A 13,552-nucleotide genomic window follows, 5' to 3' on the forward strand; every position below is an offset into this window, starting at 1 on the left:
ACAGAAAAAAAAGCATAACTTACATTTATATTGCACTTTTCACAACCACAGGATGTCCCAAAGTGCTTTACAGCCAATAAATACTTTTGTGAATTGTAGTTACTGTTGTAATGTAGGAAATGCAGTAGCCAATTTTCACACTCAAAACTCCCACAAACAGCAATGTGACAATAACCAGATAATCATTTTTTGTATATGAAGAATGAATATTGGCTAAGAAAATAGGGATAACTTCCCTGCTCCTCTTCCAAATAGTGCCATGGGATCTTTTATATCCACCAGAGAGGGCAGACAGGACCTCAATGTAGCATCTCATCTGAGAGATGGTATCTCTGACAGTGCAGCACTCCTTCAGTACTGTACTGGAGTGTGAGCCTTGATTTTTGTGTTCAAGTCTTAGAGTGGGACTTGAACCCACAACTTCTGAGTTAGAGCCAAGAGTACTACCAATTGAGCCAAGGATGACACTCTAAACAGGCCACCTTTACCTTTATAGCCATCAAATGCTTGCATTGCAGACTGAATTGAAACCAAATTCCATAGGTTTTTTTAAATTAGTTTATTGGGGATGTGGGCATCACTGGCCAGGCCAGCACTTAATGCCCATTCCTAATTGCCCATGAGAAGGTGATGGTGAGATTCCTTCTTGAACCGCTGCAGTCCTTGTGAGGTAGGTACACCCACAGTGCTGTTAGGAAGGGAGTTCCAGGATTTTGACCCAACAGGTGAAAGACATTGTGCTGACTCACAGTGCCAGCCAATCGTCAGTCTTGTTTTTTCATGATCTGATTAATCACACACTGGTACTCCATCTTTGCAGGCCTTCAAGATTTTCCTTTTTACATTTTGTTAGGAAGAATGAAAAGGGGCAGTTTGAACTAAATGGTACAATTTTACAGGGGATCTGGAACAGAGAGACCTGGAAGTTTTTGAAGGTGGCAAGATAGATTGAGATGGCTAGTAAAAAAGCATAGGGGATCCTTTACTTTATTAACTTATTGCTTTTGTACTCTATTCCTGTTATGCTAAACCTTTATAAAACATTGGTTAGACCTAGCTGGAGGATTGTGAGGCATAGAATATAAGAGCAGGGAGGTTATGATGGAGCTTTATAAAATGCTAATTAGGCCACAGCTGGAGTACTGTGTATAGTTCTGGTCGCCACACTATAGGAAGGATGTGATTGCACTGGAGAGGGTGTAGAGGAGATTCACCAGGATGTTGCCTGGGCTGGAGCATTTCAGCTATGAAGAGAGACTGAAAAGGTTAGGGTTGTTTTCCTTAGAGCAGGAAAGGCTGAGGGGGGACATGATTGAGGTATACAAAATTATCAGGGGCATTGATAGGTTAGATAGGAAGAAACTTTTTCCCTTAGCAGAGGCGTCAATAACCAGGGGGCATAGATTTAAGGTAAGGGGCAGGAGGTTCAGAGGGGATTTGAGGAAAAGGTTTTTCACTCAGAGGGTGGTTGGAATCTGGAACGCACTGCCTGAAGGGGTGGTAGAGGCAGGAACCCTCACAACATTTAAGAAGTATTTAGATGAGCATTTGAAACGCCATAGCATACAAGGCTATGGGCCAAGTGCTGGAAAATGGGATTAGAATAGATAGGCACAGACACGATGGGCCGAAGGGCCTGTTTCTGTACTGTATAACTCTATGATTCTAATTCTGAGCACCACACTTTAAGAAGGATGTTAAGGCCTTAGCGAGGGTGCAGAAGAAAGTGTAGAATCACTGGAGAAGCTGGAATTGTTCCCCTTAGAACAAAAAAGATTAGGAGGAGATTTGATGGAGGTGTTCAAAATCATGAATGTTTTTGATAGAGTAAATAAGGAGAAACTGTTTCAGTGGCAGAAGGATTGATAACCAGATGGTGATTGGCAAAGAACAAGAGGCAAAATGAGGGGGGAAAAAAAGGTAGTGAGTTGTTGTGATCTGGAATGCACTGTCTGAAAGAGTGGAAGGGTGGTATTAGCAGATTCAATAAATTTCGAAACAGAATTGGAGGGAAAAAATACATGGCTGTAGGAAAAGAGCAGGGGAATGGGACTAATTGGGAAACTCTTTCAAAGAGCCAGAACAGGCACAATGGGCTGAATGGCCTCCTTCCATGTTGCATCATTCCATGATTCTATTTTTACCCACTCCCATATCTGATCAGATTGACTCAGATGGCTTTACTTCATTCTGCTTTTATAATCTTATAGCTGGGATATTAATACTCACGAGGTGGCCACACTACTGAGTTAATTATTCTGGTAAAGAGCACCTTGCTACTGAACTGGACTATGTTCATATAGCCTATGCAGAGGATACATATGAACAAAGCCCATGATTTGGCATAGTGTTGAATCTCTTTATTGATATCAAAGGTGTTTTCCCAGCATAGTGCAGAACATGAGAAAATCATAAATTACTCAAACCCCTTTGCCAGAATATTACTTATAAGCAATTAATCATTTGATTTTTTTTTTGTTCTTAAATATAGCTGTGAGCTCCCGATAAGCTGGGCTGATAGTGGTCAGAGATACTTTGGCATGGTTGGATAGACTCCCCACCTATTTGTAATACCAATATCTTGATAACAGTGCTGATAAACTGGAACATTTTTCAGAGTTTCTGACATTATCAAGCAGTCCCAGGTCACATAACCTGGATGAAGGCTTAAGGCAGAGATGTCTGGGAGATGGAAATCAGGAGGAGAGATGAGGTAACTCAATAGTAATGGTTGGATGGAGTCAGGCTCGAAAATGGAAAGGAAGACTGTTGGATGTATAGAGTCCCACAGTTTTGAGGTCTTGGGAAGGAATGAGTTGCAGTGGAAGAGGGAGAAGAGATAAAAATGTAGAAGGAGAGCAACAACTAGTAGTATTTAATATAATTGAGGAAAGTATTGGAGCAGCATGGATCACATACAAAGCTTACGACATGCCTAAACAATCTCCCCACAGCTAGTGTACTGCACAGTCTAATCCCTGCACTTCCTACCCTCTAGGTCTCTGAGTGAAACTGCTGAATTAATATCATTCATGTCCATTGTTATGTCCACATACTGTATCCCTGACACTGATCTTCATAAGTTCATAAACAAAAAGAATCATTGCCCCTCATTCCCCCGTTTTGCTTGTATATAACAAAATAATGTGTGCTTGTGGCATTACTGCTGGTCTGAGGCCAGAACGCTGCTGGCTGGATTATACGGTGTCTATTTTTCTTCTGTTAGTGAAATCTGAGTTTGCTTTCTTTCTGAAGGTTCTCCTCAGCAGTGGGGTCCCGACAAGTACATTCGTCCTGTTCGTCACAGTCAGCAGCAAAAGGAATTACCTGTGGGGGAACAAGTGGAAAAAGCATGAACTCGACAGTCAGATTTAAAGAAAAAGAACAGAACTACAGATCAACCATGAGGTAGGGGAGGTCACCTTTTGAATTGCAGCAAAAGCTGACAAATATGTGGAAGGAAAGCCTATCAAGAGTTTTATTTTTCTGCAATCCTACTTTAAATAGAAAGTGAGTTCCAAAGTGTTGGCCAGTACTTTGAGAGTGCTATGTGTTACAACCAGGTGAGAAATGTCTCTCAGCCTTCACCTGGTCTTACTGTAACAAGGTTTTATTTTTAAACACACCATGTTTTTACCACCCCCTTGGTGAATCCTTGTTCACTGCTTTTCAATTATAAGGCAAAGAAACCAGCACAAACAGGTTTTCTTAGGTTTAAAGAAGAAAAGTTGAAATTTATTAAACTTGAACTTAAACACTAATTCGGTTAACGCCTACGGATACATGGCGTGCCCACACCAGCATGCATACGCGATACACACATGCAAATAGAGACAGAAAACAGCAGAAGGAATAAAGTGGAGATGTTTGAGGCAATATCTGAAGAATTTTTGTTGCAGTTCTTCGAGCTCACTGTAGAGTCCTTGATTGTAGGTAGATCGTGCTTTTCGTTGGGGCCCAGTATTCTTCTTAAACCTTGTTCACTATAGGAGACTTTTCTCGCTTGGGGTTCATGTATCTTCAGTGGATTCAGAGGCTTGTGAGAAAGAGATGGGAGCAGACAACAGAGATCTTCTCAGTCCAGGAGCAAACAAACAGTCTTTCTGAGTTCAACTCTCTGGGGCTAGTTCAAAAGAAAACCCTGGAACCGCCAGTTAGTCATGTGACCAGCTGGTCAAACCAGCCCTGGCCCTTGTGGATTGTATCCTCCTTAACAGGCCCTGGAATGCGCTTCCTCACCTTCGATGTCTGTTAGTATGTAAATGATTTTTTCAAGCTACGGCTGATCTGTTTAACAAGTAATTTCCTCACTCCAACAACAGTTAAAAATTAATATTCATGACAAAATTGATCTGCCTCATTCTTGGCAGGTGGGGGCCTAGCATGACATATGGCATGTTTATTTAAATTGTGGAATAGATTCCACAGCACAGTACACATGCAAACGTAGTGCTGGAATTTGCTGCAAAAATAATGTGTGACTGGCATGCAGTGTTAGAAATGTGCAAATCAACCAGCAACTTGTGGCGTGGCCATGAATTGCAAATTGGCACAAGTTACTCGTCGATTTGTGTCACTCCACTTCGCCCTTTATCACCCCATGAGTTTCAGGAAGTTCCTGAATTTAGAGTTTTAAACTCATCGCAGAAATTTAAGTCTAGTAATTAAAAGTGTAAGTACCCTTTTATCAGTGTGATAATTGTTAATGACTGCAAATCAAACTCTCTGCCCATAAAGTGTTGTTGGAGATTTTGAAAATGTCAAATTTCAAACTTTTACTTTTTTTCTTACTTTTCCTCTCTGGCCCTTTTTTTCTCTCTGAGTCCAAATGTATCTTTCCCTTTTTATTTCTGTTCCTGCTTCCACGTTAATTGATCCTTCTCAATCATTCTTCTGTTTATTTCTCAATCCTTTAATCTCATTGGTTAAGGGCATACAGTGTTGGTCCCATCGTTCACCAAGGTTCCAGATGCCGCATTGCCCCTGTTATCAGCTTGCACTTCCAGCAACTTACAGGGCAAAACATTTTTGAGCTAAAGGGTGCAGTAAAAAGTCTAACTAATCGGGCTAGCCACAAGATGCCCTGCTCTAGCAAGTTCCGGCCCATAGTTTCAAAGTAGAAGATTGTGGCCTTCATTTCTGACCTGGGTGGACCTTCCCTACTGCCTGGTGAGGGTCTGTCCAGGTCAGAAATGAAGGAAATTGAAATATGGAAATTGAACTGTTGATCCATAGAGACAAGCTGAGCACTCAGCCTTCTCATGGTCAGCATCATCAATTCTATGATCTTGGCAGCATGTACCTCTCTGCACCATCAGGACTGGAGCACCATCTTATTTGCATGACAATGCTGTAGACCAGTCCAACATGTGACAAAAGTATCAGACCTTTGTGCTGAGCTGTGCTGTGTAGTTCTTTGTTTCTTGGTGAGCTACTGACTAATGAAAGCACAGGCTTGTAAAGTGAAATCTAGTCTCAAATGCAGTGATCCACCCAAGTCCTGGAATACTGTCCCATCTAAAAATGGAATCGTATCTACTTCTTAAGAAAACCACATGTCCTAAATCAATAGGTTAGGCAACAAGATAAGTGGAAACAAAGGTTGCGGAGAGCCAAAGGACTCGAGGCAGTTTTTATTCATAGCAGTAAAAGTGCTCTGATGAATCATAGACCTCAAATCAATTGCAAAACATGTCTGTTGATGGATATGGGCAGTATCATTCTGGAATTCCACTTCTAACTCTCCAGAAGGTTCAGATACTTTTAGCCTACAAAGAATTTAGCCTAGGCTGGTGGAGTAAAGCCAGTATTTGAAGTTTTTCTTAAAATGTTCAGACCTTGATGAGCCAAAACGCCTTCCAAATAAATGCCAGTGAAACTGATGCGATCAAAAACCAGCCACAAGCTGTAAAAGTTTTCCCTATTGTTACTTCACATTCAATGAATTTCACCTGAGAAATATCATCCATGTCCCACACTGCGTTCCCATATGTGTTGTCCAAAATCTAATCCATAACTTTATCAACTTGAGGCTAGGTTTATTTAATGATCTCCATCCCAGCCGCAATGTAAAGAAAAAAGTTATTCAGAAGGTGAAGGGCAACATCTCCACCACTGCTATGTCCCCTTAGCCCCTCTGCTGTAGTTCTCAAGATCGCTGTAAAAAATGGTTATTCAGCCCATGTTATTTTGTCCACCTAGCAATATTGTAAAGTCCCTACATTTCAGCATTGAAGATTCCAAGTTTGTTGTCTCCAGTATTCTTCCTATATTGATCCATCTTTGTGTAAAATTTTCAGACATCAGTCCTAAATTTACCATTCACTAGTTTGTATTTATGTCCCCTTGACCTATTCTCATGGTTAGTATTCATCCCTCACTTCTCTTTCTCCCACCTGTTCATTATTCACTGCCTAGTGAATTATTCTGAGAGGTCTCGATACATAAGAAGGGCTGCTATAATGTACAGGATCACTGCGGTCCAGCTTAATAATCGCATTGTACCTCTCGTCAATTGTCAATTACTGCCCATCCTGTGGGCAGGGCAATCATATTATCCCATCCAATGACATGAGCAAGAGACCATTTTTATGTTTGGTTCTCTTTTGAATTTGTTCAGCCAGCTCTCTGGAGCTGAACCTTTCAGTGGGGAAGAAAGGGGCTGCCAGGGTGGGGCAGGAGGCTTGACCAACTGAGCAGCCTGCAGCAAGAGGGAAGATTTTTGTGGGGTACCTCTAGACCAGTACCACTGAGATTTTTGCCCCTTTTGTGGAGCAGCCAGATAACTTAACTGTCAAGACTATATTGATCCCAATAAATCAATTAGGCAACCAATGTGTTTTTTTTTCAAAGGCATCAAAACAATTCAATATATAGTACAAATCCATCAATACGACGTTTTTGTGAAAAATGTAATTGACAGTAAAGGAGATGTAGTGTACAGTATATTGCAGAAGAGCACCAATACATGTACATTCAAGATAAGCTCTTTTAGTAAGAGCTACAAATCTCCGATAAGTACTCTAATACTTGCTCCCTTTCCCTCCCACCACCCCCCCCTCACCACCACCAACCCCCCCGCCCCTGCCCACTCCCCCCCACCCCCGCCAGTCCAGTGTCACTGCATGGAGCATGCACAACATGCACTCTACTCAATGGTACCTGAAAATTGCCTCTTATAGGGGTTGGAGCCCCTTTTGTTTCGGGCAGGAATGCTGGACACCTCTTTCAAGGTATACTCAACAATAGATTTGGGTGGACAATGGCGAAGAAATTATTTAAAAAAAAACTTTTTATCTGCCTACCGACCCCAATATTCATGGTGACTAGGGCAAATTGCTTCAATATGAGCATGATAGGTTTACACGACTGCAACTGAAAACCAGCTAACCATTTCAACTCGATAGGTGAAGGAGGACCAGGAGTCACACAGGTAGGGCAGAACTGAAGTGGATGTTAGGCAGTTCTATGTTTTATGTTGGGCAGTTCTTCTTTTCTCACAGATTAGTGAACATGAGAACAGGTTTTCAGCTAATGCAGTGAATGTTGCTTTACTGTATTCTTTCAAACAAGGGATGGACTTGTTTCTGGTTAGAGAGGAGATCATCTCGGACAGGATGCAAACATCCTGTAACACAAATCAGGCCAGGGTGATCACCTGGATCAGTTCTAATCATGTCATGAAGACCCCCACCTGCCAAGAATGAGGCATATTAATTTCATCATATGTACATTAATTTTAAACTGTTGCTGGAGTGAAGAAATTACTGGTTTAAAGAGATCACCAGACATTTGGCTGGAAAAACATTTGCATATTAAGAGAGTGCTTGGAGAGACAAAAGACTTGCTGACTGATCCAATTAACAGAGATTAGGCTGGGCAACGGTGATCCACATCTTGTCAGTGTAAGAGACAACGCTACATCTCCCACCCTCCCCCCCTCTCCCCGCCACTGAGAGCTTTGAAATCCACAAACGCAGGAGTTTGTTTAAACAGTGAGTCACATGACTAGCCTGCTGGCCCAAGTCTGGTTTTGAATTGTGCTCACAGGACAGTTTGAAGACAGATGACAGATTGCAACTGAACCTGGAACAAGACAGCCTCTCTCCTGGCTGGCTCTCTCTCGCTTTCTCACAAATGTCCAGACCCACTGAAGTCGCTTAAATCTCAAGAGAGAATAGTCTCCTACATTGGGCCCCAATGAACAGCAAGACTTACCGGCAACCAAAGACTCCACATTGAACTCAAAGGACTGTAATTACAACCCAGCTATTGCCATAAACGTTTCCCCTTTATTCTTTCTACTTTTTCTGTCTCTATCTGCGTGTGTGTTTATCACATATGCATGTTAGCGTGGTCGTGTCGCGTATTTGTAGTCGTTAATCGAATTAAAGTTTAAGATTAATAAACTTCCACCTTTCTTGTTTAAATCTAAGAAAACATGTCTGATTTGATTTCTTTGCCTTGCAATTGGAAAGCAGTGAACAAGGATTCACTGAGGGGAAGATAAAAACATGGTGTTTTAAAAAATTAAACCCTGTTATGGTTAAACCAGGCAAACGCCAAGAGGAAGCCTAGCTCCCTGTCTCACCTGGTCGAAACAATCGCCTAAGGGGGTCAGAGAGGAACTTTACCATTTCTCCCCCACAATTCATTTGGGATTTATCTGACTTTTCTCCTCGCCCAGGAAATTGCATTGCTCCAGCTTGTTGTTTATAATCGTAATGTATAAGCCATCACAACTATGTGGGGCAGGTCAGATGGACCAGTAGGTCTTGAAGATGGCAGGACAGGTACAGGAGTGAAGAAGGCGTATGGAATGCATTCCTTTATTGGCTGAGGTATAGAATACAAAAGCAGGGATGTAATGCTGGAACAGTATAACACGCTGGTTTGGCCACAGCTGGAGTATTGCGTACAGTTCTGGTCACCACATTACAGAAAGGACATAATTGCTCTGGAGAAAGTACAGAGGAGATTTACAAGAATGTTGCGAGGGCTTGAAAATTGCAGCTATGCAGGAAAGGTTGGATAGGCTGGGGTTGTTTTCCTTAGAACAGAGGAGGCTGAGGGGTGTCTTAAGTGAGGTGTACAAAATTATGAGGGGCCTCGATAGAGTAGACAGGAGGGACCTGTTTCCTCGAGCAGAGAGGTCAATTACCAGGGGGCACTGATTTAAGGTGTTTGGTAGAAGGATTAGAGGGGACATGAGGAAAACCTTTTTCAATCAGAGGGTGGTGGGTGTCTGGAATTCACTGCCTGGATCGGTGGTGGAGGCAGAAACCCTCAACTCATTTCAAAGGTACCTGGACCTGCACCTGAAGTGCTGTAACCTGCAAGGTTATGGAGCAGGTGCTGGAAGGTGGGATTAGATTGGATGGCTAGTTTTTTCAGCCAGCGCAGACAGGATGAGCTGAATGGCCTCTTTCTATGCTGTAACTTTTCTATGGTTCCATGGTTCTATGTCTACCATTTTGTTATGTTCGGATTTAAGGACTCTAAAGCAAAGCTGCAGCAGTTTTGGATCTTGTGCTATAGATCCCATTAGCTGAAGGAGTTCTGCAGCGCAACATTCTGACCTACATGCAAGAGGGCTTGTGGTTTTGCACCAGTGTAGTCAGCAGATTGACCAGAGATCTCATATTTCCCTCTCAACATGCCCAGATAAATTGCAGAATTGCAATCTGCCCAAACCTATCTATCTGTCTCTCGATGGCTAAATGGCATGATCAACTTGGAACTTTTTAGCATCTTTAATGTAGAAAAACAACACAAAGCATATCACTGAGTGTAATCAAGCAACAGGATGCCAAGCCAATTAGGAGGGATGAACAGAAGCTTGATCAAACAACTTTGTTTTAAGACGATTGTGGCCTTCATTTCTGACCTGGGCGGAACTTCCCTACTGCCTGGTGAGGGTCTGTCCAGGTCATTAATATGGAATTTGAACTGTTGATCCATAGAGACAAGCTGAGCACTCAGCCCTTTCATGGTCAGCATCATCAATTCTATGATCTTGGCAGCATGTACCTCTCTGCACCATCAGGACTGGAGCACCATCTTATTTGCATTACAATGCTGTAGGCCAGTCCAACGTGTGACAAAAGTATCAAACCTTTGTGCTGAGCTGTGCTGTGTAGTTCTTTGTTTCTTGGTGAGCTATTGACTAATGATTGCACAAAATGAAAGCACAGGCTTGTAAAGTGAAATCTAGTCTCAAATGCAGTGATCCACCCAAGTCCTGGAATACTGTCCCATCTAAAAATGGAATCGTATCTACTTCTTAAGAAAACCACATGTCCTTGTAGTCAGCAGATTGATCAGAGATCTCATATTTCCCTCTCAACATGCCCAGCTAAATTGCAGAATTGCAATCTGCCCAAACCTATCTATCTGTCTCTCGATGGCTAAATGGAATGATCAACTTGGAATCTTTTAGCATCTTTAATGTAGAAAAACAACACAAAGCATATCACTGAGTGTAATCAAGCAACAGGATGCCAAGCCAATTAGGAGGGATGAACAGAAGCTTGATCAAAGAACTTTGTTTTAAGGAGGGTCATAAAAGAGGCATTGAGGGTGAACTGTGGAGGGTAGAGCCCAGGTGGCTGAAGGCACAGCTGTGAAGGGAGAGAGGAACGGAGTTCTAGGGGGCTTGAAAGATTAAAGAAGGTTACAAGGATAGGAAGGAGTGAGTAAAAGAGGAGATTTAAACACATGGATAGGAATTTTAAATTTGCGTCATTAGACTGCAGCCAATGCTGGTCAGCAAGGACTGGCATAATAGATAAGGAGAAGTAAGATTCAAGTATTGGATGATCTGAAGTCTATGGTAGGTGAAGGGTGGAAGGCTGGCCAGGAAAGAATGTAAAAGTCTGGAGGTGATAAAGACATGGATGAGTTTTAGAAGCAGATAAGTGGAGATGGGAAAAATTAGAGGTGGTCAGACTTTGTAATGGACAGGATGTGGATGCTGAAGTTGCAAAGATTCCAGTTCACTCTAAGACTGGTTGGGAGTGGATGGAGTTCTTGGCAAGGGTACAAAGTTAGTAATGGGAGCCTTCCCTGTGAGGAAACTGAGGGTCAATCAAGACTAAATGAGTATCAGTGTACCTGCGGAAGCTGAGCCCATGGCTGCAGATGAGATAAAGGAGGGTGCCAGTGGGGCTGCTCAAAGTAATGATGAAAGTGAAGCCATTGCTGGTGATACTCAATCTATGAACAGTGCAATGCAACCAAATATGGCGAGTCACACTTAGCTGGACAATGGGTCAAAGGCTGCAGAGATGTCTCGGAGGGATAACGTGCTACTGTCACATAAAACAGTGTGGGAAGGGGACAAACCTGATAGGAGACATGGCCATGGAATGGGGAGACATTCAAGGACTTCTGAGGAGGAAAGGGAGATTGGAGATGTGGCAGTAGTTTGCAATGACAAAGGTGAGTTTTTGAGGGGAGTTTTGAAAGAGAGACTTTGGTACCTGAGGTAAGGGAACCATTTACAATACCATATAGCATGGGGATCAGGAAGGTTAGTTAGGGTGGTCAGTAATTTAGGAGAATGTGTTCAAGGGAATAGGATGTGAGCCTCATGGATGAGATGAGTTCTGAAATGGCATGAGAGGAGATAGGGTTAAGTGCTCAAGGAGGGGGAAGTAGGGTGGGATTGTATGTGACCGAGACTAGGGGAGTAGAGAGGCCATGAGAGATGGCGGCACTGAGGAGATGTCCTTGAATATGGATAGAGGAGTTTATATGGAGAGAGTGAAATCAGGTAGAGGAGGGCAAGAGTAGATGGGATGAAGACTGATATGACTGAGGAGTCACTCAATCAAGAGGCAAGTGCAGCTACACATCCTCAAAGTTTGAATGTGGTCAAGTCCCAGTGGTGCCATGTATAGGTAAAGTGCCTCACCCAGTTAATATGACATTCTTGCATGTTTGTGATACCTCAGACAAAGGCTTCTTCCTCCCCTCAACAGAAACTGAAATAGCACAAGCACTTGGTGGGCGTTGAATATGACTTCTTGCCCAAAGACCACAGACCCCTTAGGGTGGATAGAACACGACTAGGTAACATATTATGTTTAGTTATGATGTGAAGTGGGACTGTTGGCCAGGGCAGCTGTGGAGTATTTGCAAGGGACTTTCTATATGTACCTTGCAAAATCATAACAGCATGAAACCTACAGTTGTGTCCAAGTACTTCCACAGTATGGAGACTTTTTTAAAAAAAAGCATAGTTTACAAGAAAGCTGGCGCCTTCAGATTATAAACCACTTCCCTCCTGGAATATTTGGTACAGTTTAACTATCTTATCAGGCCATGTGAGTGCTTTTTTTCAGGATAATCAGTCTCTGTGGTGTAATTTGAACCTTTGAGAAATAAATTTCATAGCATGACTATGTAACACTAACACACTAGTACAGCCCTGAAGGAATGCTACACTATTGGGAGCTGCCTACAATCCATATTAATTCACTGTGTCATGCTAGGCCCCCACCTGCCAAGAATGAGGCACATTAATTTTGTCATGAACATTGATTTCAAACTGTTACTGGAATGAGGAGAGGACTTGTTAAACAGATCGACCGTGGCTGGAAAAGACATTTGCATTTTCACAGACGGTGTTTGGAAGGACAAAGCAGCATTTTCCTGACATTCAACACACAATGGACTTTTGATCACCAGATGTTGAAGGTGGGGGAGCTCGCATTCCAGGTTGACTGCTAAGATGGCCAAATTCACAAATGGACATGGTCAAACCAGCTAGTCACATGACTAACCTGCTGGGCAACCTGAGTTTTTTGAATTTGTACAAACAGTTTTGGCAGTGTGGCTGTTTGCTCCTGGACTGAGATCTCTCTCCTGTCTGTCTGTTTGCTCCCACCTCTTTCTCACAAGCCTCTGAATCCATTGAAGACACATGAACCCAAAGAGAGAAAAGTCTTCTACAGCGAACAAGGTTTAAGAAGAATACTGGGCTCAACGAAAAGAAAGATCTACCTACAATCAAGGACTCTACAGTGAGCTCGAAGAACCGTAACAACTCTTCAGATATTTCCTCAAACCTTTCCACATTATATTTCTTCTGCTCTTTTCTGTCTCTATTTGCATGTGTGTATCGCTTTTTGCATGCTAGGTGGGGCGCGGCGTGTATCCGTAGGCATTAACTGAATTAGAGTTTAAGCTTAAGTTTAATAAATTTCAACTTTTCTTCCTTAAACCTAAGAAAGCCTGTTTGTGCTGGTTTCTTTGCCTTATAATTGGAAAGCGGTGAACAAGGATTCACCAAGGGGAAGCTAAAACAGGGTGTGTTTAAAATTAAATCCTGTTGGAGTAAGACCAGGTGAAGGCTGAAAGGGAATCCTAGACCTCTTTCTCATCGGGTCGTAACAACTGTCAGAGAGACAGTTTGACAACATAAAAGCAAGTGTTTTATTTCCTATACATAGGAATGTATAAGATTGTAAAAGACTATTGCAATCCACGCAGCCAGTTCTAAGAAATAAATCTCACGCATCTTGGAGTAGAACCTGGCATGGTTGCGATG

The 13,552-nt window shown here is 42.4% G+C and overlaps 1 protein-coding gene across 1 annotated transcript in view; it reads right to left on the reverse strand.

The window, feature by feature from the left end:
- Window positions 1-3,207: 3,207 nt before the first annotated feature.
- pappa2 (pappalysin 2) overlaps window positions 3,208-13,552 on the reverse strand; it is a 573,700-nt gene continuing 563,355 nt past the window's right edge. The window contains exon 22 of the mRNA XM_068036526.1: window positions 3,208-3,327. Within this exon, the coding sequence (XP_067892627.1) occupies window positions 3,223-3,327 (105 nt within the window). The 3' untranslated portion in view covers window positions 3,208-3,222. The remainder of the gene's footprint in view (window positions 3,328-13,552) is intronic.

Source organism: Heterodontus francisci, chromosome 8 (assembly GCF_036365525.1).
Source record: "Heterodontus francisci isolate sHetFra1 chromosome 8, sHetFra1.hap1, whole genome shotgun sequence".
Classification (NCBI taxonomy): Eukaryota; Metazoa; Chordata; class Chondrichthyes; order Heterodontiformes; family Heterodontidae; genus Heterodontus; species Heterodontus francisci.